This window comes from Aptenodytes patagonicus, chromosome 5, assembly GCF_965638725.1.
Source record: "Aptenodytes patagonicus chromosome 5, bAptPat1.pri.cur, whole genome shotgun sequence".
Taxonomy (NCBI): Eukaryota; Metazoa; Chordata; class Aves; order Sphenisciformes; family Spheniscidae; genus Aptenodytes; species Aptenodytes patagonicus.
In genome coordinates this window covers 16925192-16947377 of record NC_134953.1, presented here as the reverse complement: position 1 = coordinate 16947377, position 22186 = coordinate 16925192, and the positions used below count along the sequence as shown (strand labels likewise).

The following is a 22186-nucleotide window of genomic DNA, read 5'->3' as shown; positions in this document are numbered from 1 at the left end:
AGTACAATGGCCTGGACCAAGGTCCTGCTGCCCTGGGGGAAGGCCAGGGGTTGGCAGGACACAGCCAGAGCCTCACACCGCCACCGCTGTCCACCTTTTATTAACCATCGCACCCTGTCCAGTACACTTAGTGTCCTCGGAGAGCCCGGCTGTCCCGGCACCTGCTGTCCAGCAGCCCCGCTCCTCCACGGCCCGGCCGCTCAGCGCTGCTACATGGACCCCACGGGCGCCTCGGCTCTGCGGCCGCCCGCCGGCTCCTTCTCCGCGATCCTGCGGGGAAGAGGCGTGTGTTAGTGGCGCGGCCCGGTCGCGCTTTCCCCGTCCCCCTGCCGCCCCGGCCCGCACCTACCGCAGGCGGCCGAGGCGCCGCAGCGCCGCCATCCCGCCGCCGGGCCGGGCCGGCCGCCGCCGGAGCCGCCGCAGGGCCCGCGCCATGCGCCGCTGGCCCGCGTAGCGCCAGACGAGGCGGGCGCGCTCCTCGGGCCGCTCGGCCCCGCCGCTCCGGAACAGGCTCCGCAGCTCCGGCAGCCCCACGCCCTGGAAGATGTTGGCCGAGGCCCGCTTGCGGCCGCGGGCTGCGGGCGCCGCCCGCCCCGGAAGGTCGCTCACCACCGAGGCCGGCGTGCCCATGGTCCCGGCCGCTGCGGGCACCGGAGAGACGGCGTCAAGGCTCCGCTCCCGCCGCCCGGCCCGGCCCGGCCCGTCTTCCCCGGGATCCGGCGCGGGTGCCCGGTGAGGAAAGGCGGGCAGCGGTGGAAGGACGCGCTGCGGCCGCAGGGAGAGGGCGGGCCGGGGCGCCGGGCAGGAGGCCAGCCGCGCGGGCGGGGCCGCCCTGGAACACGGGAGACGCCCGGCTGGGGCCGGCGCACGCAGGTCCGGTCCCGCCCCGCCCCGCCGGTGCCCGGGGCGATGGGCCCCGCCGTGATCCGCTTTCCCTCCGCCGCCGCCCCGCGCCCGCCGGCCCCTCGCACAGACCTGGCGGTGGCGGCGGCCGTCGCGGGGCCGCCGGGTGGCCGCTGCGCTCCCGGGGCCGCTTCGCGCCGCCGCCCCGGGGTCCCGCCGCCGCCCCGCGCCGCGCGCCCCGTTCATTCACCCGCCGCGCCCCGCCCCGCCCCGCGCCACGCCGCCAATCCGCGCCCGCCTCCCGCTGCCAGGGCCAATCGGCGACGAGGGGCGCGGCCGCACCGCCTCTCGGAGGGGGGACACGTGGCGCAACTGACGTCAATAGGCGGGGGCGCGGCGGGCGCGGCCCCGCCCCCGGGCGGAGCCCCGGCGCGCGTCACACCGAGGGGGAATCCCGGGTGACGTAGAGGGGAGCCCCGGCGCGCGCCCCCCGCCGGCCGCCGCGCGGGGTCCCGGTGCGCTCCCACCCCCGACTCCGCCGCCGGCACCGGCCGCCCCGTCGCCTCCCGCGCCCCGCGGCGCGGCCACCCCCGCGGCGGCGGGACGGGAGGGGCGCGGCGGCCCCCGCCCGACGGCAGCAGGCAGGCAGGCAGTCAGGCATCCGCGGCGGCCCGCGGGTGTCCGGTGGGCCGGCGGGAGGCGCGGCGGGGCGCGGAGGCGGGGCGGGGAGGAGAGGAGAGGAGAGGAGAGGAGAGAGGCCCCGCGCGGGGAGGACCGTTAGGCGCCAGATGTTTGGCAGCGGCCGGGGGAGGAAGTCGCTGCCGGGGCCCTGAGTCCCGCCCGAGCCGCGCCGGAGCAGGCAGGGCTCCGCCATGGCCCGCACGGCTCCCCCGGCAGTGCCGCCGCCCCCGGAGCCGCCGGCCCGCGGCTCCCTCAGCCTCCACCGCGCCTACCTGCGGAGCCCGCTGGGCCTGCTGCGCCTGGGGCAGCTGGCGCTGGGCGCTGCCTTCTGGGTGACGGTGGCGGCTCACAAGTACGAGGGGGCGGCCCACTTCGCCCTCTTCGCCGCAGTCCTGGCCTGGCTCCTCACCCTGGCCCTCTTCGGGCTGAGCCTGCTGGGGCGCTGGGCGCTGGTGCCCTGGCTGGGCTCCCGCTGGCTCCTCACCAACCTGGTGCACGACCTGGCGCTGGGCGTGGGGCTCTACGCGGCCGCCACCGGCATCATGGGCTACAAGGCCGGGCGGAAAAGCTATTGCAGCCTGCCGGGCTACAGCCAGCGCTGCCTCTACAGCGCCTACCTGAGCGCCTCCGTCTGCGGGGGCATCGCTGCCTGCCTGTACCTCTTCTCTGGGCTCTACTGCCTGTCACGGCGCTGCCGGGACCAGCGCGACATCATCTGAGACCCCGTGGCGCTCAGCTCCCCTTCTCTTCGCCCACGGACAGAGCACAGCCCCGCTTCGGGACGAAGTGACCCTGCCGCCCCATCCCCTCCTGGCTGACTGCACCGCGCTTCCTCCGGAGACTCCTGCGCAGACGGATGGACAGAGAGAGGCCTTCCCCGAGCACGGCTTCCCCTGCATCCTGCCGAGACAGCGTGGACACCCAGCCGCTGCACAGGCCCCTCTCCCACCCCCGGACAGATGTAGTCTATTGCAAGTGGAAGGACCCAAGCGGAGAGCCCCTAAGAGGGACCCCAATTTCTGGGAGCCCCCGAGGTCCCCTGCCCAACTCCCCTGCCCCCAGCCTTGCAGATGCTGCGTGCTCAGGTGGGTGCTGGACTGTCCCCGGGGTGGAGGGGGACTGGCCTGGGAGAGCTGAGCAGGGGACAGTGGTTGCGTAGTGGGGTTGGGTGGGCATAACACCCCCCCGACCTGCTGGCAGCCCCCTCCTGCCGCTCCCAACTGTGCGGCGCCTCCGCGATTCCCTAACGGAGGCTCTGATCTCGGCTTCCCCAGCCCGGGCCCCTCCTCCTGTCTGGCCTGAACACGTCCACCGTCTTGCTGGAGCCCCGCGGGGCTCAGTCCCTCCCTGCCCTGCGCTCTGGGGGTGTGGAGACATCCAGGTCCCGCACAGCCTGACCCGGCGTCATCCCGGCCCCCCGGACACGCTGTCCTGTTTGGGGGCTGAGCCCGCGCAGGGCAGCAAGGCCTCCATCACTGTGGGGCGAGGGGAAGGGCGAGCAGGGCCATAGCCTGGTCCTGTGACCCTGGGCAGGGCGTAAATTCCTCCAGGCTTAGGGTTCGTACTGCCCCGGGATGGGGCCAGGTGCCCCTGGGGTTGAAGGGAGCGGGGCACCGGGTCGTTCTCTCCCCCTGCCCTCCTGCAGCAAGGTTCGTGGCTCTGAGCCACCCAAAGCCACTGAGCCTGCCCCGGGGCCCGGCTGCTCCGACAGGGACAGACACGGCCTCACCGGCGGCGCTGGAGGCTGGCCTGCAGCCCTGCCTGGCTCTGCAGCGCTTGGTTTATCATCCAGGAAGACTCTCATCTCGGGACTCTGGCTCCATCGCGGGGCCCTGTGCTGCCCGGGGACCGTGGCGAGGCAGAGGGGAAGGGTGAGCGCGGCAGCATGGCCGTGCTGGGCTGCCGCTGGCACCATGGCCGCGGGGGAGCTGGGGCCAGGCGTTGCGGGGACACAGCCTGTCTTGGGGAACAGGAGAAGAGGATGCCGGCAGCGGGCCCGGCCCAGCCCTGGATCAGCCTCCACAGCCCGCCAGGTGCCAAGCCCTTGGGAGGCCATGTAGGGCTGACTGGAGCAACAGGCAGCCAGAGACTGGGAATTTTTGGAGGAGCACCACACCAGGGCTGCCCTGCCACAAGCCCTCCTTGCCCTGCCTGGAGGCAGGTCCTCTCCGTCGCTCCCAGTGCAAGGGAGGGTCTGCCCCAGTGTCTGCGTGGGCTCAGATGGGCGGGATGGGTATCCCCAGCAGCTGGCCATGGGCTCTGGCTGTTGCCTGGGGTTCCCTAGTGCCTTTTTTGGGGTGGAGAGCAGCAGCCGTGATCCCCCTGGGGCTTGGAGGGGTCTGGGGTTGGCAATGGGTCACTGCTTCCATCATGATGTGCCATCCCAGCTGATCCCCCCTCGTGCTCGGGGGCCCTGCCAGCCCCTGAGCCATCTACCCCTTCCCTGGGCAGTACGTGCTGTCCCTACCCTGTGTCAGGGCTGGTCCCCGACACCGCCCGCCCCCGCCTGCTCCGGTGCAGTCCCTGGCCCAGGCTGCCCGAGACGCCCAGCGGGGCTTCAGTCGCCACAAGTGCCTTTCCCTGGCTTTCTGCAGCCCTGCCTGTCGCGCCGGCTCTGTCCCCCTCCAGCCCCCTCTCTGGTGCCTATGGATTCACCTTCCAAATAAAGCAACATTGGCGCTCACCGGGTGTCTGGGGCTTTGTGCTGGGGCTGGGACGGGGTCTGAGCTGAGATCACACCCGGCTCTGTAGCCCTGCGCCCTGGGGCCTCCCTGCCTGGAGCCTCTGGCCATGGTCACAATGTCCTGGTGTGCTCCGGGGTCACAGGTGGGCTCCCCGGTGCTGAGCCACCGCTCCCGGTGGACAGGCTTAAACCTCTGCCCTTGGGGACAGGGGCTGTCCCCCGCCCCACTGCCCCTTCCAGAGACAGGGCACAGCCTAGTGCTTATCCGGGTGCGGGCGCCTCCCGCTGCCCCCCGGTGCAGAGGGTTGCCAAGTCCCCGGGGCTGTGTGGCCGGAGAGACGTGCTGGGGACAGGATGGAGCTGCATTCCTACGGGCTTTGTCACTCCGGGCTGAAAGGGCTCTCTGTCCTGGGGCCGGGGCACTGCTGGGCAGTCGTGCCCATGCCCCTGGGGCCCTGGAGAGCCGGGGACAGGCTCGGGGCAGCCAGCATCTCCCGGGGCTGGTTCCGGCCCTGGGCCGCACTCTCAGGACGGGGATCAGCCTTGGACCTCTATCCATAGCTGGGGTGTCACCGGGCCCCCCAGCCCTCTGCCTGCGGGACACGTGCCCTGCTCACCGGAGGCTGCGGGCAGCCGGCAGCAGTGTTGAGCCCTGCGCTGCCCTCATAGCCCGAGAGCCGGCATAGGGTTTACAAGGTTGCGTGGAGTATTATGGGATGGCACCCCCCCCTTTTGGCATCGGATGCAGCCCAGGTTCCCCAGGGCATCCCTGGGAGCCAGCAGCCCTGCCCTACTGCAAGCACCTGGCGGGACAGTTTGTGGTGCCCAGGGCGGTGGGAGCAGGGCTGCAGGCTGCTGCGCAGGGCAGCGCCAGCGCAGCCAGGGCTGGGCTGGCCTGGGGGCATGAAGGGGCAGTGGAGGAGCTGCCAGCCACGCTCACGGGCCCAGGGGGAACCCCCTGGTCACTCCCAGGGACCCCTGGTGCGGGGCTGGTCCCTGGTCTCTCTCCGTGGAGAGGTGCCCCAGCAATGGAGCCCGTGGGGACAAAGCCACAGTGCCCCAATACGGCTGGGAGCAGGCCATGCCGAGACCTAGGCTGGGACTGAGCCCCGGATCAGGATTAGACCCGGATCAGGGTCAGTTCCAGACTGGGACTGAGCCCCGGATCAGGATTAGACCCGGATCGGGGTCAGACCGCGATCAGTGCCCAGCCCTGGACTGGGACCGGACCCAGGCTGGGACTGAGTCCTAGACCGGAGCAGACCCGGCTCGGGACCGGGCCGGGACCCAGATTAGCCCCAGGGCAGGGCCGAGCCCCGTATCTAGAGCGGGCCCACCGGGCCCGAGCCCCGGCCTCAGGTCGGCCCCGAGCCCCACGCCCAGACCGGTCGCAGGACCCAGAGCACACCCACGGGCCCGGGTCCCAGGCCCCGGCCCCGGCCGGCCCCGCCGCTGCCGGGCCCCCGCTGGTCGGGCTGGGCGGGGCTGGCCTGGGCGGGGCAGGGCGGGGCGGGGCCGAACCGCCGCCGCTTCCGGGGCCCAGGCCTCTTCCGCCCCTTTGCCCACGCAGGGGCGGGGCTTCTGCCTGCGCTTTCTAAACCGGCTCTTCCGATTGGCTGCGTGCCGGCGCCGCGGGTGAGGTCGCGGCGCACCTGGCCGCTTCCCGGAAGCGGAGCGCAGCGTAGGGCCGAGCTCGGCGGCGGCGGGCCCAGCCCGGCCTGTTCCGGTCCCGCTCCCCCGGCCCGGCCCGTCATGCAGGCGGTGGAGCGGGACGGGGCGGCAGGCGGCCCTGAAGGGGCGGCGGGGGGCGGTGAGGCGCCGCCGGAGCCGTCGCCGCCCAAGGCCGCCGCTGCTTTCGACCTGCTGGAGCTGGTGCGGAGCTACCGGCGGCTGGAGCTCTACCTGGAGCCGCTGCGGGACGCCGCCGAGGGCGTCCGCTCCCTCCTCCGGTAGGTGCGGGCTGGGCCGGGACCGAAACTGTCCCCGAGGCCTCACGTCCCTCACCCTCCCTCCTCTCCGCAGGTGGCAGCGACCCGTGTGCTCCCTCCTCGTCTGCCTCGGCCTCAACTTCCTCCTGCTCACCCTCGGCCAAGGTGCGTGTGGTGGGGACGGGGCCGGTCCCCTCCCCGGACCCCCCAGGCTGACGCTGTCCCGCCTCTTCCAGCCGCCTGGTACTCGGTGCTCGCCCTGCTGGTCGTGGTGCCGGCCCTGCTGGGCTACCTGCAGGAGATGTGCCGGGCCCGGCCCTCGGAGCCGGAGCTGGTGCGCAGGAGGTACCACAGCGTCCGCCGGGAGGACCTGAGCAGGGTGCAGCTCTCGCGGCAGGAGGCCATCGCCCAGGTCAAGAGCTTGTGAGTCTCTGGAGCCCCTCCCGGCTGTGGGGCTCCTGGGGCCTCTGCAGCCGGGAAGACTTCTCTGCGGCTGCCGAGGGCCTGGGTTCATGCCAGCCTGGCCACCGTGAAGCGTATGAGTGTGGGGGAGCCAGGGTGTGTGTTTGTGGGGCCCTTTTGTCACTGTGAGGTCTCATTTACAGCCTGATCCAGCTGGAGGGATTCCTGAGCGGGATGTGCTGCAGCTGCGAGGCAGTGTACCGTGTACTGTACTGGGAGAACCCCACTGTCTCTTCCCAGTGAGTAGTACCGGGTCAGGCATTCTGCGACGGGCTCAGCGGGGAGAGGGGCCCGGCCAGGCCTGTGGAACTGCGTTTGATGTGTTTAGTACTTGGAGAGAGCAGGTGGAGGACCAGATGGAGGAATGGGGCTTGTGCTGTGGTGTGAGTTTCTCTGTCTTGACCCCAGTGTCCTGCTGCTCCTTCCCAGGTTTTATGGGGCGCTGCTGGGCTCTGTCTGTGTCCTTTACCTGCTGCCCCTCTGCTGGGTCCTGGCCATCCTCAACAGCACCCTTTTCCTGGGGAACACCCAGTTCTACCAAGGTAAGAGATCTCCCTGGAAGTGGCCTGTGTGGGATGGGCTGGGGAAAGGCCCTCTGAAGCCATGGATCCTGCCCTGGGCCTCTCCCAGCACCCTCATGTGAGCCCAGTGTCCTATGTGAGCCCAGTGTCCTGTGTTGGGCTCTGTCATGGGACCTGACTTGCCCCCCCCCCCCCCCCAAGGGCAATGATGTCCTAGGGATGGTGCTCAGCAGCCCAGGTTGGGTGGTGGGGTCCTGGGGCTCAGCTGTGAGAGGCGAGAGTCTCTCCTGATGTGTGTCCTGGCCTGGGTGCTGTTTCCTGCTCTCCTCTGCACTGTGGCAAACCGGGGCCTGGCAATGCAGCCTGCACGTGAGCATCGCCACCCCTCTCGGTACCTGACCCTGCTCTGCAGGACTTGAAATACTCTTGGTGCCTGTAGCAATGTATGACACAGGCTTGAAAACGTGCTGTCAGAAGGGAGGCGAAGAGCTGGAGGCACTCCCTGTTCTGTGGCATGTGCTGGAGGAGTTGGATGAGATCTGTGTGGCTGAGCTGTGACTAAGGCCCCTGCTGTTTCCTATCCTGAGCTGGGGCAGGTGGTGGTGGGGTTCCTTGCTGCTCTAACTTTTGATGTGTGAGCAGAGGAGGGCTCAGCGTACCTGATGGGTGAAGGTTGTATGTGCCAATGTCCCACCTTGAGCCCTGGAGATCGGCTCTTGCAGCCGGCTTTTGTGTGGTGGGGCTGGGAGAAGGGAAGTGCCACCCTGCTCCAGCCGTGTTCCCCTCTTACCAGTGATAATGGAGCTCAAGGCCTCAATCGAGCAGTGTGTGGGCACCAAACCCCTCGAGAGCACTCCAGAGGCTGCTGAACCCCTGCCAGCTGCTGCCCCCTTGGATCGGACCCCCACACCCACCAGCACAGAGGTGAGATAGGGGCATGGCTGGCAGTTGTGGGGTGGGAGCTGCAGGGTCAGCCCTTTCATCTGACTGTGCCTGTGACCCTCTACCCACAAACTCCTTCCAGCTGCCAGCTTTGCTGGAAGCCTGTGAGCTCCTCCTGAGTTGCTGGAGGGCTGCCCTGCTGCACTGGGGGCTTGGCTCAGTCTTTTTGCTGCATGTAAAGGATGCAGTCTGGGGAGGCAGAGGCTCACCTCACCTTCTGGGACTCATGTCTTCTCATGGGCCTGGTCCTTTGACCTGGAACCTGCTGCAGAAGTGTGGGCCCACCTTTGGACAGGGGGTGCAGGTACAGCAGGACTAGCTCTGTGAATCTCCTGCAGGACCTTACCCCTGGCAGCGTGGAGGAGGCGGAGGAGGCAGAGCCTGATGAAGAGTTCAAAGATGCTATCGAGGTTTGAGGCGGGTGGGGGTGGGCTGTGTCTGCAGGGCAGCTGAGGTGGGAAGGGTGAGTGCCTTGGTGGGCAAGCTGGGTGCTCAGGGAGGGTGGCTGTGGGGCTGGGTGCCTCTGACTCCATCTGTACTGCCTCTCCTCTCTGTCCCATGCTTCGGGAGAAGGAGAACCAGCTGCTGGTCATGGTGAGTACTGCCATGCCAAGGTGTACAAGAGAGGCACCTCCTCCCAGCTGGAGCTGGCAGCCTTTGCCTGGTTTGCCGGTGGCTTGTGGCTATGCCAGGTGGAGCATCCTGCTTGTTGGGTGCCCGTCTCTGGGGTGGGCTGCCCTACAGCCCTCGAGCGTGCCCCCAGCCACCCCTTTGTGCTCAGCTGGCTCTCCTCTCTGCAGGAGGATGACGAGAGCTCTCAGTGCTCAGCAGATTTTGACCTCAGCCTCCCAGACAATGGTTTTATGAGCAAAAATGAGGTGATCCGCAGCAAGGTGTCACGCCTGACTGAGCGCCTGCGCAAGCGCTACCCCAGCAACAACTTCGGTAAGGCTGGCAGCAGGTGCTGCTTGGGGGAGCTCAGCAGAGCAGGTCTGTGTTGCTCCCAGTGGTGACCGCTGAATTGGGAGTGGACAGAGCGGTGTGGTACCTGCTGGGGCTGTGCTGACACCTCCAATGACCTCCCCCCTCCGTGGGGAGGGGAGGATGTTCCCAGCCCTCCTAGGAAGGGCAAGGATGGGGAGGTGCAGCAATGTCGTCTCTGAGCTGAGCCTTTACAACAGCCATGGGTGTTACTGTACCGCTTGCAGTCCCAGGCAGCAGAGCCCTGCCTGACCTCTGCTCTCTTTCTTCCAGGGAGCTGCACAGGCTGTGCAGCCACCTTCTCTGTGCTCAAGAAGCGGGTGAGTCTTCAGCTTCTACCCCAGCTTGCTGCTTGCACCTGGGGCAGATGTGTTGTGCATGTCTGCCTTTGCTGTGGCTTTCTCTGGCAGCCTGGGTGGCTGGCCTCAGTCACAGCCTGGCAGCAGATGACCTCAGCTAAGTGCTGGGTGTTGTCGCGTGCCTGATGGTGCCAGGGATCCCTTGTGCTGTAGAGCCTTTGTCTATTTGCTCCTTTGGAAGCTGCCACAGGCCAAACCCGCATGTGCTGGTGTAGAAGGCACCTGCTCTGTGCCCGGTTTAGCCCATTTCCTGTGGCCTGAGAGCTTTCTGGTGAAGCAGAGCATGGGTCTGCTTGTGGGAACTAGAGGAGCAAAGGCTACCCCTGTTGTCTTATCTGAGCCCCTGCATGCGATGCTTGGTGCACAGTCCCCTGGGTGGTTCTGGGAAGGATGTATCTCTTCTCCCCCCCCAGACTCATGTTGCTGTCTTCCTGCTGCCTCCCCTTCTCCAGACTCATGGCCCCCTCCCCTTACTCCTGGGTTAGTCTGATACATGTCTGGGACTCTCTGGAGCTTGCATCCCTCCAGGGTTACAGCATAGGAAGTGATACAGTGTTCTTAAACTTCCTGGAGCCTGTGCTCCCAGTGCCTTCTCAGACTGGGCACAGGCTGCTTGTGGTGTTAGAGCATACTTGAATGCAGATCCAGCGTTAGGCCTGGGCGGTTTGTCCAGGTGTTGTTGGCAGATGACCCCTCTGCTGTTGCTGTCAGGGCTTGCACCCGCTCCCCTTCAGCAGGGAGTACTGTTAGCCGTGCTCTGGCACTGGAGCTTGCCGGGGAGGGCTGGGAGTGGGCCAGAGTAGTGTCTCACCTCCATCTCTCTCCACAGCGGAGCTGCAGTAACTGTGGGAACAGCTTCTGCTCCAGGTGTTGTTCCTTCAAAGTCCCCAAGGCTGTGATGGGAGCCACAGGTGAGTGGAAAGGTGGAGGAGGGCAGAGCTCCTGCTCCCACTTGTGCTGTCTGCTGCAGGGATTTGCCCCAGACCTTGTGGGGAGGGTAGACAGGACCTGCCCAGCACAGCCTGGCTCAGGACAGGGCGGTGATGGGTTTGCAGCTCTTGGAGCAGTTCCGTGGCTGGGGTCCCTAGCCCGTGGTGGGGAAGGGGAGCACCTCTGACACCTGCTTTCCTTTCCAGCCCCGGAGGCTCAGAGGGAGACAGTGTTCGTGTGTGCTCTGTGCAACCAGGTGCTCATCAAGTGACTGAAACAAGCCCAGCCAGCTCCTGTGTCCTGCACTGCCTGACACCTGGGACAGCGGGTGCCCTTGCAGCCACGAGCCTGGGCTGCTTGGTTCCCAGCGTGGTGTCACCCTGCCAGAGGATGCTTGGGCTTGCTGTTCCTCCTGCCAGTGCCAGGCTGGGAGCAGACCAGCCCTCCTTGCCATGCAGCATCTGCTGCACCAGCTGGGTCCCTGTGGTGGAGCATTGCCCACAGCTGTGCCCCCATCCCTGTAGCTGCCCCCTGGCAGCTGCTCCAAGCCCTGGGCACTCCCTGGCACTCATTATGCCCTGCCATGTACTTGCCCAGGCCCCGTGGCCTGGCTCAGTGATGGAGGAGCCATCCTTCCCACTTGTGGTCCTACCTCCACCTCCTGGGTGGGGCAGAACCAGCTTGGGGCTCTGTCCTTACCTTTCCCAGCACTGTGCTAGGTGACTGTGTTTTTGGGATCAAGTCAGAGCTCTACCTGCATTCCCAGGAGATGTGGTCTTTGGTCCTGGCTCAGCTGAGACACTGCTAGTCACTCCTGTGCTCCTCTGCCTCGCTGCCTGCAGGCTTAGTCTTTCCCCCCCTGTATTTGGCTGTAGTGCAGAGGAGGCAAGAGGGTAAGCTTGGGCTGGGCTGTGTGGCCGGGTCTCCAGCTGCAGCGTGAGAGGAGGCATGAGTTGGTGCTGCTCTGTGCACTTAGTGACTGCTGCTTTCTACTACAGATTAATATATAAGTGTATATAGAGAATGGCCAATAAATCTCTTGCCCTCAGCTGGCTCTTGTCTTGCCCCACTGAAAGCTGTCCCAGGTCACGCCGGCACCTATGTGGCCTTGGCCCTGCTGTCCTGCAGGTGGTCACGGAGAAATGGTCTGTCTCTGCCACCAGCTCTCCTTGCTTACTGGGGTTTCCATCTTCCGTCGTGCTGTGGCCTTGTTTGCCCCCTGCTCAGGGCTGTGTGCAGCTGCCCATCCTTGGCTGTGCCAGAGCTGGATCCTGCTGGGCTGGAGCCAGGGAGAAGCTCAGCCCTGGCGGGAGCTGCTGGGCTTCCTCTCTGCCTCCCGGGGCTGCTCCTTCCCCTGCCCTGCCTAGGCGGTGGTCCCGGCGCACAAGGGTGACCTTTCCCTGTGTGAACAGCAAAGCTCCCAGCTATCCCAGGAATGTGACCCTGGCTGCTGTGCAGCTTGGGAACTGCCATGGCCTGCCCAGCTGCAGCTCCCCCTGGCCCCCCCCCGGGGGGGTGGTGGTGCTCTTGGGCTGGCATTGCCCAGTGCCCACCGGGCCATGGCGCCCACCAGCCTGGGAAGGCACTGAGGGCCCAGATCTCACTGCTGATTGTACACCCCACCAGCGTGGGAGCTCTCATGGGGCAGCTCTGGCGGCAGCCTGAGCCCTCCTCTCGGCTGTGGGCTCATAAACCCCTTCCTCAAGCTGTGCCCTATGGAAGTTTGGGGAAAGGGAAAAGCTGGACTTGGCAGTGATGATGGGGGTGTTTGAGCTGTGCTGGGTGTGCTCCAAGGCTGGGGTGTGCGGGGGGGGGCTGGCATGCAGAGGGGTCAGCAGTTACTGGGGGCAGTGGAGCAGCTGTAACATTGGGGAGGGGGCTGTGTAGCACCCCAAGAGCTGTGGGGTTGTGTTTGTGGGTGAGGGCATATCTGCAATGGGGCGAGTACTGGTCTGCGAGGGGCTGGGGGGGTTGAGCTGTAGAGCTCAGATGGCCGATGGTGGGAGGCAGGGAGAAGTTATTTATCTTTCCAGAGAAAACACTTGGAGCGATGAGTGCGGTGGCCATGTATGTCTAAACGCTCCCTGGAAAGATGCTAATGATGCAAAATACAGAGGGCTACAGATAAACTTGGGCTGTGGGAGATGGGGTTTTATTTGTGCACTTTAAGTTTTGCAGTAAAATGACATAATTGGCGATGTTTATTCCTATGGCAGCGTGCTCAGCAGCCTCGCTCCAAACATTGGCCAGCGTGGAGGGTGGGGGCAGTAACCGCCTGCCCCTGGTGTGAGGCTGTGGTAGGGGCTGGCTGCCCTGTGTCCCTGGCCAGCTGCGGGGCAGGGGCACGTCCCCCTGGCTGGAGCAGGATGCCCCTTTGGGGCTCTGGGAGGTTAGTGGGGCCGAGGCCATGCCCAAGGGGGGCAGAGGGAGCAGGGATCACCCTGGCACAGGGCAGGTGCCTGGTGGCCTCATCAGCTGGGAGGAGGGTGGGCGCAGGCATCCCGCAGCCTCAATTCCCCTCTTGTCCTGGGAGGCTCCCCTGCCGCAGGGCCAGCTCCGGTGAGAAGCTGCAGTGTCAGGCAGCCAGGCGCTGGGTAAATATCCCAGCGGCCGCCTTCATGCCTCCCTCACCCAGCGGGATGGGCAGATGCAAGAATGCGCTGGGTAAACAGGGCTGGAGTGGGACAGGGGCAGGTGGGCTGCCCCCCTTGCCTCCTGGGACCGGGGGGCTGCTGGGGCAGAGGCAGCCCTTGCTGCGAGGCTGGGGGACCTGAGCTGAGGGGCAGCACCCTGCTGCCATCAGAGGGGCCAGGCTGAGGGCTGCCCCGGTCCCGGTGCTGCTGGGGGGGTCTTGGCTGGTGCAGGTGGGTGTCCCCAGTGAACCTTCTGGAGGAGGCTGGAGGTTGTGGGGTGGGAGGTCTGGTGGCCAGGCAGGGCTGGCTGGGAGCTGCAGACAGGGCTTTCAGGTGGTGTGGAGGTGAGGTGCCCAGGGATCCTGGCCCAGGATCTACCTCCACTATGCTCAGTGCCAGGCTCCCCACATGCGCTGGCAACTACCAGCCTGCATGCAGATCTCTCCCCCGGGGGTGATGGAGGGAGAGACCTCTCTGGCAAACACCCTCAGACCCAGCTGTGGGGCTTCTAGCAGCAGTGATGCCCCTGTCCCCACCCATCCTCCCCATCTCGCCACCCTGCCAGGCTCCCTGGGGTGGCGCAGAGGTGACGGGGATGCCTGAGTCTCCAGCGATGCCTGCGACCATTGGGAACCTTGTCCCTTGGCTTGGCTGGGCTGCCCCGCCTCAGGCTCTGGGCACGATGCAGAGCCCAGGCTGCCCCAGCTCCCCCAGGCTGCCCCACTCAGTGGGTAGGACTGGGAGCTCCCTCCCACCCTTCCTGGGGTCTCTGAGGGAGCCCCAAGGGGTGGTTGCCCATGAACCACAGGGAGCTGGACACAGGCTTCTCTGAGGCGGAATAATTTACTGCGGTGTGCTTGGGCAAGGGGTGCCTGGGCTGGGTCTTGGTGTGGGTGGGCGATGCGGCAAAGCTGGTCTAGGGGGCTTGGAGGTGGACCCCTGCATTAAGCCATCTGGTTTGGAAAGGGTGGGGGAGCCCAGGCAGGGGATGTGCTGCTCCAGGCACTTGGTTTTGGGGGGGGACACACACAGTCTGTCGGGACAGTGGGGCAGGAGCCTTGGCTGGGATGGGTCCCTGCGCAGGTGGGATGATCCAGGGCTGGGGCACAAGCTTGGGACGGTGGCATGGGATGATCTGATCTGTGGGGCTGAGGGTCTGGGGCATGTCATCAGGGAGCTGGGCAGGGGACACAGGGGTGCAGGGTAGGGGTCTCAGGTGCAGCCAAGGGGTCGCAAGAGGGCCAAGCAGAGATCCTAAGTGCAGGCAAGGGTCCCTGGGGTGCCGGGCAGGGGGCTTGGGGGTAGCCAGGTGTCTCTGGTGCAGAGCAGGGCTCATAAGCATGTAGAGCAAGGGTCCTGGGTGCAGCCCAAGCTCCTGGGCATGGGCAGGGGTCCTGGCTGTGGATCAAGGCTCCCATGAATGCAGCTGGGAATCCTGGGGGTGCAGAGCAGGGTCCTGGGGCACAGCCAAGGGGCCGAGGGGAGTAGAGCTGGCATCCTGGGGTGCAACCAGGGATGCCAGGGGTGCAGCTGGGGTGCCAGGGGTGCAGCGTCGGGCCAGTGCAGGAGTCCTGGGACAGGACAGGGTGGGCAGAGCCCTAGTGCTGCCCGGCCCCGTAGAGCAGGGGGTGGTAGAGGGGGCAGGGGTAGGATAACATGAACTTGACGGCGAACTTCATCTCCTTGTTGTGCTTCTGCCAGGGATAGATGGCGAGGAGGAGCAGGCGGCTGCCCACCTTGCGGCCCATTACCAGGAAGCTGCCGCTGAGGCTGTCGAGCTGGGGGCAGGGGCAGGTGCTCGCGTTCCTCATGTGCAGCACCATCTTCTTGGTGTCCTTGCGCTTGAGCGGGCCCAGTTTCAGCACCTTCTTCTTCTGGGCGGCCACCAGCCGCCGCTCCCCGTTCTCCTTCGTCATCTCCTTGATGCGCATCTTCACCACTGTGTGGGGCAGCCGTGGGGCACGGTTGGGGGGGGACTACCCTGGGGCACTACTGGGGTGCTGCTGGGGGGGGGTCTGGGCTAGGCACCTGTGCAGAACAGGGTACAGCCTGTCCCTGGGGTGGGACCCAGAAGAAGGGTCTCTGGGGAAGTTACTGTGTGGGGAGGGGAAAGGGTTGTTGGGGGGGGGACACAGCAGAGGCCCGCAGTGACCCTCCCAAATGTCCCACTCTGCCTATCCCCTCGTGGTGCACCCATCCCATGCACACAGGGCTCAGGAGAATGGCTTGGGGGTCTCCCATGGGGCTGTCCCTGGAAAACCGTGCCCTCCAGCCAGCCCCTCCTGGGCTCTCAGAGCTGGGGGAGGGCAGCCCCTTGTCCAGGGTGGGCCGAGAAGGGGACCCCAGCACTCACCAAAGTCACTGGAGCACATCTGCTCCATCATGCCGTCTGCCTTGTGCTCCATCTCGCACTGGGTGCAGATCTTGGACACTGCGGTGAGAGACCAGCCACTGTCACAGCTCCCTGCTGCTGACGCCTGTCACCTGGGCCAGCTCCACCGGGATATGCTGGGAGAGCCCCAGCAGCCCCTCTGCTCCCTGGGCAGCTGTGTCAGGATGATGCCGGGGGCACAGACTACCTTGCTGGCCAGCGTCCCAGCACCCCCGCAGGAGGGATGGGGTATAGGGACATCTCTTGTCCAGCTGCCGATGCTTTGGGGCACTGCAGCAGTGGCAGCAGCAGCCAGGGTGGCCCCAGCCCGAAGGGTGTCACAGCCCTGATCCTGACCCTGGGCTGCTTTTGGGTGATGTCCCCTCCACCTGCCTGATGGGACAGCCACCCTGTGGCAGCAGCATGGGGCCGATACCCACAGGTGCAGGATGCTGGATGCTTTTTGCTGCTGGGATGGGACCCAGCAGGAGGAGAGGGACACAGCTCCGCCACAGGTCCCCCAGCAGCTCCCACCTCATCCCATGTTCATCCCCAGCACTGCTCCCATGGCTGTTCTGCTCTCCCCAGCCAGGCAGCTGGGTGCCTGACTCCCCTGGGGCCAGCCTGTCCTGGCTCCCCAGACAGAGAGTGGTACCCAGCCAAAGCAGCTGATGCCACTGTTACTGTGCCTGCTTGTGCCCTGCTGCAGATAGAGGGTCCTTGGCCAGTGCCAGCACCCCAGGCCCTGTTTCGAAGGGTGCAGAGATGGGGATGTGGGGGCTCCGCAGGGGGACACCACATGCAGGTCCCTGGCTGCATGGGGACACACTGCTGGCAGGTGCCCTGCATGCATCCCCATCCCATCGCAGTGCCCTTCCCGCTTACCTGGCGGTGTGGCCTTGCTGTTCCCGAACTGGACGGCGATGCAGAGCTCGTGGTCGGAGGGGAACTTGCCACAGTGCAGCATCTCAGGCCAGGGGAAGCCATAGGACTCCATGACGGGGGCGCAGGAGTCACGTACCACCTCGCAGAGAGACCGGCAGGGGTAGACGGGCCGGTCGAGGCAGACGGGGGCGAAGAGGGAGCAGAGGAAGAGCTGAGTGTCGGTGTGACACTGCTTGGCAAGCAGGGGCACCCAGCTGCTGGCCTGCTGCTTGGCCTCGGCCATGGTCTCGTGCTCCAGCAGGTTGGGCAGCCGCATGCGCTTGTAGCCCACGTTGTGGCAGAGCTGCATGTCGGGTGGGATGTCGAGGCACTGTGGCTCCCGCCCGTAGAAGCGCCCGTGAGGCAGGCTCTCGGGCTGCCAGCCGTAGTAGTCGTAGTGCTGCCCACCGCCTGGGGACCCCGCCAGTGCCAGCGCCAGGGCCAGTAGTGCCATACCCCGGCCCCCCGGGGGGCCACCCACCTGCGGCATCAGCACTGCCCGCCTGCCGCCGCCGGCCGTGCCTGCCGAGCGGGACAGGAGTGCGGCTCGGCGTGCTGCCTGCTCCCTTAGCGCCTCCCACGCTCGCTGCCCTTTCTAAGGAGCCCAGGGAGGCCCTCGCCGGCAGCCAATCTGCTCCGGCTGCCGGGCCCCCTCCGGGGCTGGCCCCCCGGCCCCCCGCCAGCCTGCCCCACCGACCACCCTGCTGCCGCTTGCCCTCCCACCCCGCTGCCCCAGCCCTCCCTCCTGGGGCAGACGGGTGGGTGCACGGTGCTCCACGCCCCTCGCCCTCCCAGGGAGCCCCCTGCATGCAGTCGCCCCAGCCCACCCTGGCTCCGTGTGCCCCTGGGGCGATGCCCTCTGGAAGGGCTGGCTTGCCTGCCCCATCGGGATGTGTTGTTGGTGCAAGGTGCCCCCCATTGTCCATCAGACCCTCTGCCCCTGTCCTGCCTGGCACCCCACAGGCACGCTCTGGCATGGGGCAGGGGATTCCTACCCTATGCCTCCTACGTCTCCTGTGCCCCATGGGGTATGGGTTTGGGGGTGCTTGGGGTGCAGGGGATGGAGGAGCAGGACACCTCAGAGGCTTCATGCTGCAGCACTGGGGGCAGCTGGGGTGCCCACCTGCCAGGAGCCATGTATGGCATCAATGCCAAGCCGATGCCATGGGCATGGGGTCCTTATTCCTCATGGATGGTCCTGCCAGCATGCATCCCAGCAGCCCACGGTCTGCTCAGCACAGGCGTAGCTGGGGTTACACCTCCTGGCAAAGGGCTTGCATGCAGGTGCTGCCGGTGCCCAGGGCACAGGCAGAGCCAGAGCCCAAGCAGGGTGAGAGAGGGCAGCGCTGCAAGTCCTGCAAGGGCCACATTCCCCCATCCTCTTGGAGATGGGCTGGGCCAGGGGGTGCAAGGCTCAAGACCCCATTAGAAACCCATTTGTCTGCAGGGGTTATCTGGGGCACCCCCTCCCCTTCCTACGATCAATGCCCCTGCCTGGCCAACGGGCTCTGGGCCGCCTCCGGCCCCTGCCTGCCGGATAAGGCGGCTCTGTTAATGGGCGACAGAACAAACAGCCTGGTGCAGACAGGCGATAGCAGCTGCCCTTTGCCCCGGGCTGGGGGCAGGGACTGTCCCCCCAGCCCCAGTGGGATCCATCTGCTTTGGGGCTGTGCTGGGAACCTCATCTGCATGGCCTGCACTTGCCTGCAGCCTGCCTCCCCTCCCCATGCCCTCCGTGCTAGGCGCAGCGCCCGTTACTGTATCACCCAGGGATGCTTGCTGCCAGACTGAGGGTGGGCTGAGTTCATCCCGCCCTGGCCAAGCCCCGGAGATGGCACCGTTAATGTGTAACTGCTGGGGAGCATGATAAGATAGAGTGGCCCTTTATCAGGGCTGCCCGGTAGCAGGAGGGAGGGTGCTGGAGGCATCGGGCTGTCACAGGAGGAGTGAGATTGCCTGGAGATAAATGCTGATAGAAAATAGCTAATCCATGATGGATGGGCCGGGGCAGGGCAGCTGGGGAGATCAGCTAATTGCCATGGGAGCTGGGCTGGGGCCGGTGAGGTCTGGGAGCCAGAGCAGGGAGGTGGAGGCAGAGGGAGCCTGCATGTGTGGGATGGAGCTGCCAGTGTGCAGGATGCTGAGCACACCTTGCTCCATGGGTGTGCGGTGTCCCCGGGCTGTCCCCGTGGCGCTGCCAGCACTGGTGCTGTCCTGCTCTTGGCCACGGACCAGTTCCTGGCTCTCAGTGCTCCCTGTCCCCCAGGCCCGTCCAGCCCCTAGCACCCACAGTCCCTCCCAGGAAGGTGCTGGGGGTGCTGAGCACCTTGCGCCAACTGGCACCCCACCAGATTAAGATGAAGGGGCTGGCGGAGCTGGAGGGCAGCCGGCAGAGCAAGGGGATCGCTCCCGGCTGGCCTGGCACCCCATCTGTCATGACGCCTTCATTAGAGCCACTGAGTCACCTCTTGGCAGCGTGGCCATGCTGGGGGGAGCAGGGCTGGCCCCAGGAAAGGGGTGTCCATCCCCTGCTCCCACCCTGCCAGGTGTCCTGGCAGCCTTGTCCCTGAGCTGAGACTGTGCCTCTGCTCTGCAGGGGTCCCTGCTGCACTCCAATTGCTTCCTTAACCCTTCCCCACCCAGGCTGTTGCAGGGCTGGGGGGGAGACATAGCCAGGGGAGGTAGATCTGGGCTGTACCCTGGGGAAGGAAATGGCCCCAGGGCAGCTGGAGCTGTCACCCTTCCCTGTGTCCTGTCTGCGCAGGCTGCTCTGGTGCCCGTGTCCCCATTCTGTGCCAGCACAGCCGGCTGGGGGACTGACGCTTGCGCCTGTCACTCTGGAGAGCTGGCTGTGCCACCGCCTGTGTCACCTGGCACGGCAGCGAGACCAGAAGCGGGGCCATAGGGGCTGCCCCCTCCACAGTGGGGACCTCGGGGACAGCCAGCCAGGGTGGCATGGTAAGAGGACATCCCCTGGGGGTGCCCCCTCGCCACTCCGGGCCCTCCCCAGGGACCTGTGCCTGGCTGTAGCACAGAGCAGCTCTGAGCCAGGGGAGCAGGAGGCTCCCGGGAAATGAGATGCTGAGCAGGGTCCTGGTCATCTCTTCCTGTTGTGTCCCCGCTCCCTCTCCCACCACATCTTTGGGTGCTGCTGTGGGCAGAGATGCATCTCCCAGGCCTGGGCAGGCTCCTTCCCATCCTCCTGGTCCCCCCAGCTGTTTGTCCTGTCCCAGCCCCATCCCAGGCTCCTGGGACTCCTGGCTTCTGGGGTGCATCAGTGCCAGGCATGGGCTGCAGCCACCGGGGAGCAGGGACCCTCAGGAGGGGACAGCACACTGGGGCTGGCTGTGCAGGGACATGTGTCCCAGGGTGCTCCCGGGAGAGAGCACCCCAGCACAAGGGCAATGCGGGGCTGGCAGTATGGCTCCACAGGGGTGGCCCTGCCTAGGGGTGGCCCTGCCTAGGGGTGGCTGAGGGAGGTTGGGGCATGGCTGGGGGCACCCTGGGGCCGGGCTGGCCCAGGGGAGCAGGGCTGACAGGGCGGGCAGTGGGCAGGGGTGGCGGTGGCCGTGCACTTGCCCTGCGCCCACACACGCTACTGGTTGCCCAGCAGCCCCAGGAATGCGGCTGGCAGCGCTCCCGGCCCAGCTGCGGGGCCGAGGCCGCCCTGGCGCCCTCCCAGCCCCTCTGCAGCTCCTGGCCCTGCCCGGCTCCCGCCAGCCTGCACACAGACCCCCCTGTTCGCTGCTGGCCCCCGGCCCTGGCCCCTGGCCCCCCTCTGCGGGGCAGGGAGGGGGCGCATCCTGCATGGGTATCTTCCACCTCTGGGGAAGAGCCCCTTTGCCTCGCAGCATGGCACTGTCCATGGGGACACAGGGACCCTCTCTGCAGTGCTGCTGGCCCCCTGGCCCACCGGGGGGCTGGGAAAAGTCACCCACATCTGCTCCCAGCACAGCCCCAACCCTGGCACGGGGGCAATCCTCGCACAGCCCTGGCTCCCAGCTGGCACCTTTGCCAAAGCTGGGTCTTGGCACCTCCCTCTGAAACTGCATCCCCTCCCTGCTTGCCCCTTTGCAGGAGGGTGCTGCGTCCACCCCCACCCGTGCAGTCCTGCGATGTGTGCTGGGGGGCTGCCCCCACCCTCTGTGGGGGCTCCCAGTGCAACGGGGTCCTGGCACCACCCATTGGGATGGACACAGCCAGACGTGGCAGTGCTGTGGGCGCCACAGAGGGGTGCCCATCCTCAGCGTGCTCAGGCTGTAGGGCTGGTTGGCCCCAGTTTGGGGCAGTCTCCCCATTCTGTGCAAAGGTGCAGGCTGGGGCACTTGGAGCTGTTCTCCAGCAGCTCCTGGTGTGGGAGATGTGTGTCCCCCCCCACTGGTGTACACATCTGACGTGTCCCAGGAAAGGTTATCAGCTAATCACCCTGCCCCACTGTCTCTGTGTGCCTCCCAAATGTCACTGTTGTCCTCGCTGGGGTGCTGAGCTCATGCTCTCCCCCATCCTAGTAATGAAAGCCCCCCCCTCCTCCAGCACCGTGTGAAGCAGCTGCCAGGGCTGGCCCTGCAGTGGCTCCTTTGAAGCAGAGCTGGAGCCGCTGCCAGCCCTGACAGGCTGGGGAGGGGGCTCCGCATGCAGCAGGTGCAGGATGGGGCCCCAGGGGCTGGTCCTGGGCTGGTCGCAGGGCTCCAGCTGTCCTCCACAGCCCCCAGCCACTGTGCCAGGACTGCAGAGAGGGTCGGGGTGCAGGGACGGGGTGCAACGCCATGCACCCGGGGACACGCTGAGGACACCCCTCCAAGTCCTGGCCTGGGAGGAAGCACAAGGGCTGGACCAGGGGCGTTGCTGGGGCATGGCTGCCATGGTGTGATGGGCATGGGCACGCTGGCTGCATGGGGCTGTCTGTAGGGGCCCCAAGCGTACCCCACGCCTGTCCTGTGGGATCAGGGGCAGGTGCTCTGGGCAGTCAGCCAGAGCCAGAGGCAAGGGTAGGTCTGCGGGGTCTGTCTGTGGGACAGGTCAGAGCCCCCTTGCTCCAGGCACAGGGGAGGACCCAGGCAGGGGAGTAAAGGCAGCTCTGGCAGCAGCTGTGTGTGCGGTGCCCGCCCCCGCTGCCAGGCAGCCTAAAAATAGTCCCTCGGGGCTCAGCAGATGGAGCAGAAGGGCCAGAGCCCTGTTGCTGCAGGCACCCTGCCAGCCCCCCCCCCCAAGTGCCGGGGACCGGGGGGGCAGCAGGGCCACGCAACGCTTTGGGACTGCCCCGAGCCCCCACTGCCCCTGCTCCTAATGCCTGGGGTCCCGTCAGCTATGCCAGCCCCTCCTCCACCTCTGCCCTACCCTGCTGGGAGCGATGGCACAGCATGGCATGGCACGACACGGCATGGCGTGGCACGGCATGGCAGCAGCCTGTCCCCTCTGCATGGGAACCAGCAGGGTCTGTCCCTGCCCTGGTTAAAATTATAAAGCCCATGATGGTGCATCCTGCATGGGGCGGTTGGCAGGTCCCAATGGGCTCCGGAGATGCCGGAGCACCACAGGCAGGGCCAGGGTCTGTGCAAGGATGGGGAGCCCTGTGGGGCAAGTCCAGGCTGTCCGTGTCCTGCCTGCCACTGGGCAAGGCTTACTCCTGGGTAGTATGGCTGGGGGAAGGCGGCTCCCCATGATGGAATGCAGACGTCTCTCCAAAGGACACTCCTTGACACGTGCCCTGGTCCTGCAGACAGCAGGCCTGTGGCTTGTGAAGCAGCTGGAGCCCAGGACCGAGGGTCCAGCACCTGGGCTGGGTTGGTGCAGCCAGAGAAGGGACATCCCTGGGGCAGCACCGCAGGGTGCAGGCAGGTGGACAAAGCCTGGGGTAGCGGGGACAGCTGGGCCCCCCTGGATGCTCTCAGCCCCTCGCTGAGGCGTGGGAGAGCAAACTTCCTCTCC

At 66.6% G+C, this 22186-nt stretch overlaps 4 protein-coding genes across 6 annotated transcripts; 2 read left to right on the top strand and 2 right to left on the bottom strand.

The window, feature by feature from the left end:
- Positions 1–84: 84 nt before the first annotated feature.
- Positions 85–870, bottom strand: AVPI1 (arginine vasopressin induced 1). The gene is made up of 2 exons (XM_076338863.1): positions 350–870; positions 85–270 (listed from the first exon to the last, which is right to left on the bottom strand). The coding sequence occupies exons 1-2, from the start codon at positions 628–630 to the stop codon at positions 210–212; spliced, it is 342 nt and encodes a 113-aa protein (XP_076194978.1). The 5' UTR covers positions 631–870; the 3' UTR covers positions 85–209.
- Positions 871–1589: 719 nt separating this feature from the next.
- Positions 1590–4207, top strand: MARVELD1 (MARVEL domain containing 1). Its single transcript, XM_076338102.1, has one exon. It carries the CDS (start codon positions 1716–1718, stop codon positions 2241–2243), a length of 528 nt encoding a protein of 175 aa, XP_076194217.1. The 5' UTR covers positions 1590–1715; the 3' UTR covers positions 2244–4207.
- Positions 4208–5886: 1679 nt separating this feature from the next.
- Positions 5887–10690, top strand: ZFYVE27 (zinc finger FYVE-type containing 27). 3 transcript variants are annotated; one of them, XM_076338859.1, is made up of 12 exons: positions 5887–6156; positions 6230–6300; positions 6372–6558; positions 6741–6836; positions 7027–7139; positions 7912–8042; positions 8399–8470; positions 8631–8654; positions 8861–9005; positions 9315–9361; positions 10230–10311; positions 10537–10690. In XM_076338859.1, exons 1-12 carry the CDS (start codon positions 5960–5962, stop codon positions 10599–10601), a joined length of 1230 nt encoding a protein of 409 aa, XP_076194974.1. In that variant the 5' UTR covers positions 5887–5959; the 3' UTR covers positions 10602–10690. The 3 variants fall into 3 exon arrangements, with proteins under 3 accessions (XP_076194974.1, XP_076194975.1, XP_076194976.1); XM_076338860.1 differs by having other exon boundaries at positions 5888–6156; positions 8634–8654; XM_076338861.1 differs by lacking the exon at positions 8631–8654 and having other exon boundaries at positions 5889–6156.
- Positions 10691–14561: 3871 nt separating this feature from the next.
- Positions 14562–16748, bottom strand: SFRP5 (secreted frizzled related protein 5). Its single transcript, XM_076338101.1, has 3 exons — positions 16220–16748; positions 15317–15394; positions 14562–14902 (listed from the first exon to the last, which is right to left on the bottom strand). Exons 1-3 carry the CDS (start codon positions 16746–16748, stop codon positions 14562–14564), a joined length of 948 nt encoding a protein of 315 aa, XP_076194216.1.
- Between the last annotated feature and the right edge of the window lie 5438 nt (positions 16749–22186).

What these genes read in the sequence shown, in the direction of transcription:
- AVPI1 (XM_076338863.1), bottom strand. Translation starts at nt 630, where the DNA reads ATGGGCACGCCGGCCTCGGTGGTGAGCGACCTTCCGGGGCGGGCGGCG. An exon ending in CGGCGCCTCGGCCGCCTGCG is followed by an intron (nt 271 to 349) that starts GTAGGTGCGGGC and finishes TCTTCCCCGCAG; the next exon opens with GATCGCGGAGAAGGAGCCGG.
- MARVELD1 (XM_076338102.1), top strand. Translation starts at nt 1,716, where the DNA reads ATGGCCCGCACGGCTCCCCCGGCAGTGCCGCCGCCCCCGGAGCCGCCG.
- ZFYVE27 (XM_076338859.1), top strand. Translation starts at nt 5,960, where the DNA reads ATGCAGGCGGTGGAGCGGGACGGGGCGGCAGGCGGCCCTGAAGGGGCG. An exon ending in AACCCCACTGTCTCTTCCCA is followed by an intron (nt 6,837 to 7,026) that starts GTGAGTAGTACC and finishes GCTCCTTCCCAG; the next exon opens with GTTTTATGGGGCGCTGCTGG. An exon ending in GAACACCCAGTTCTACCAAG is followed by an intron (nt 7,140 to 7,911) that starts GTAAGAGATCTC and finishes CCCTCTTACCAG; the next exon opens with TGATAATGGAGCTCAAGGCC.
- SFRP5 (XM_076338101.1), bottom strand. Translation starts at nt 16,748, where the DNA reads ATGCCGCAGGTGGGTGGCCCCCCGGGGGGCCGGGGTATGGCACTACTG. An exon ending in CAGCAAGGCCACACCGCCAG is followed by an intron (nt 15,395 to 16,219) that starts GTAAGCGGGAAG and finishes CTCTCACCGCAG; the next exon opens with TGTCCAAGATCTGCACCCAG. An exon ending in GATGTGCTCCAGTGACTTTG is followed by an intron (nt 14,903 to 15,316) that starts GTGAGTGCTGGG and finishes TGCCCCACACAG; the next exon opens with TGGTGAAGATGCGCATCAAG.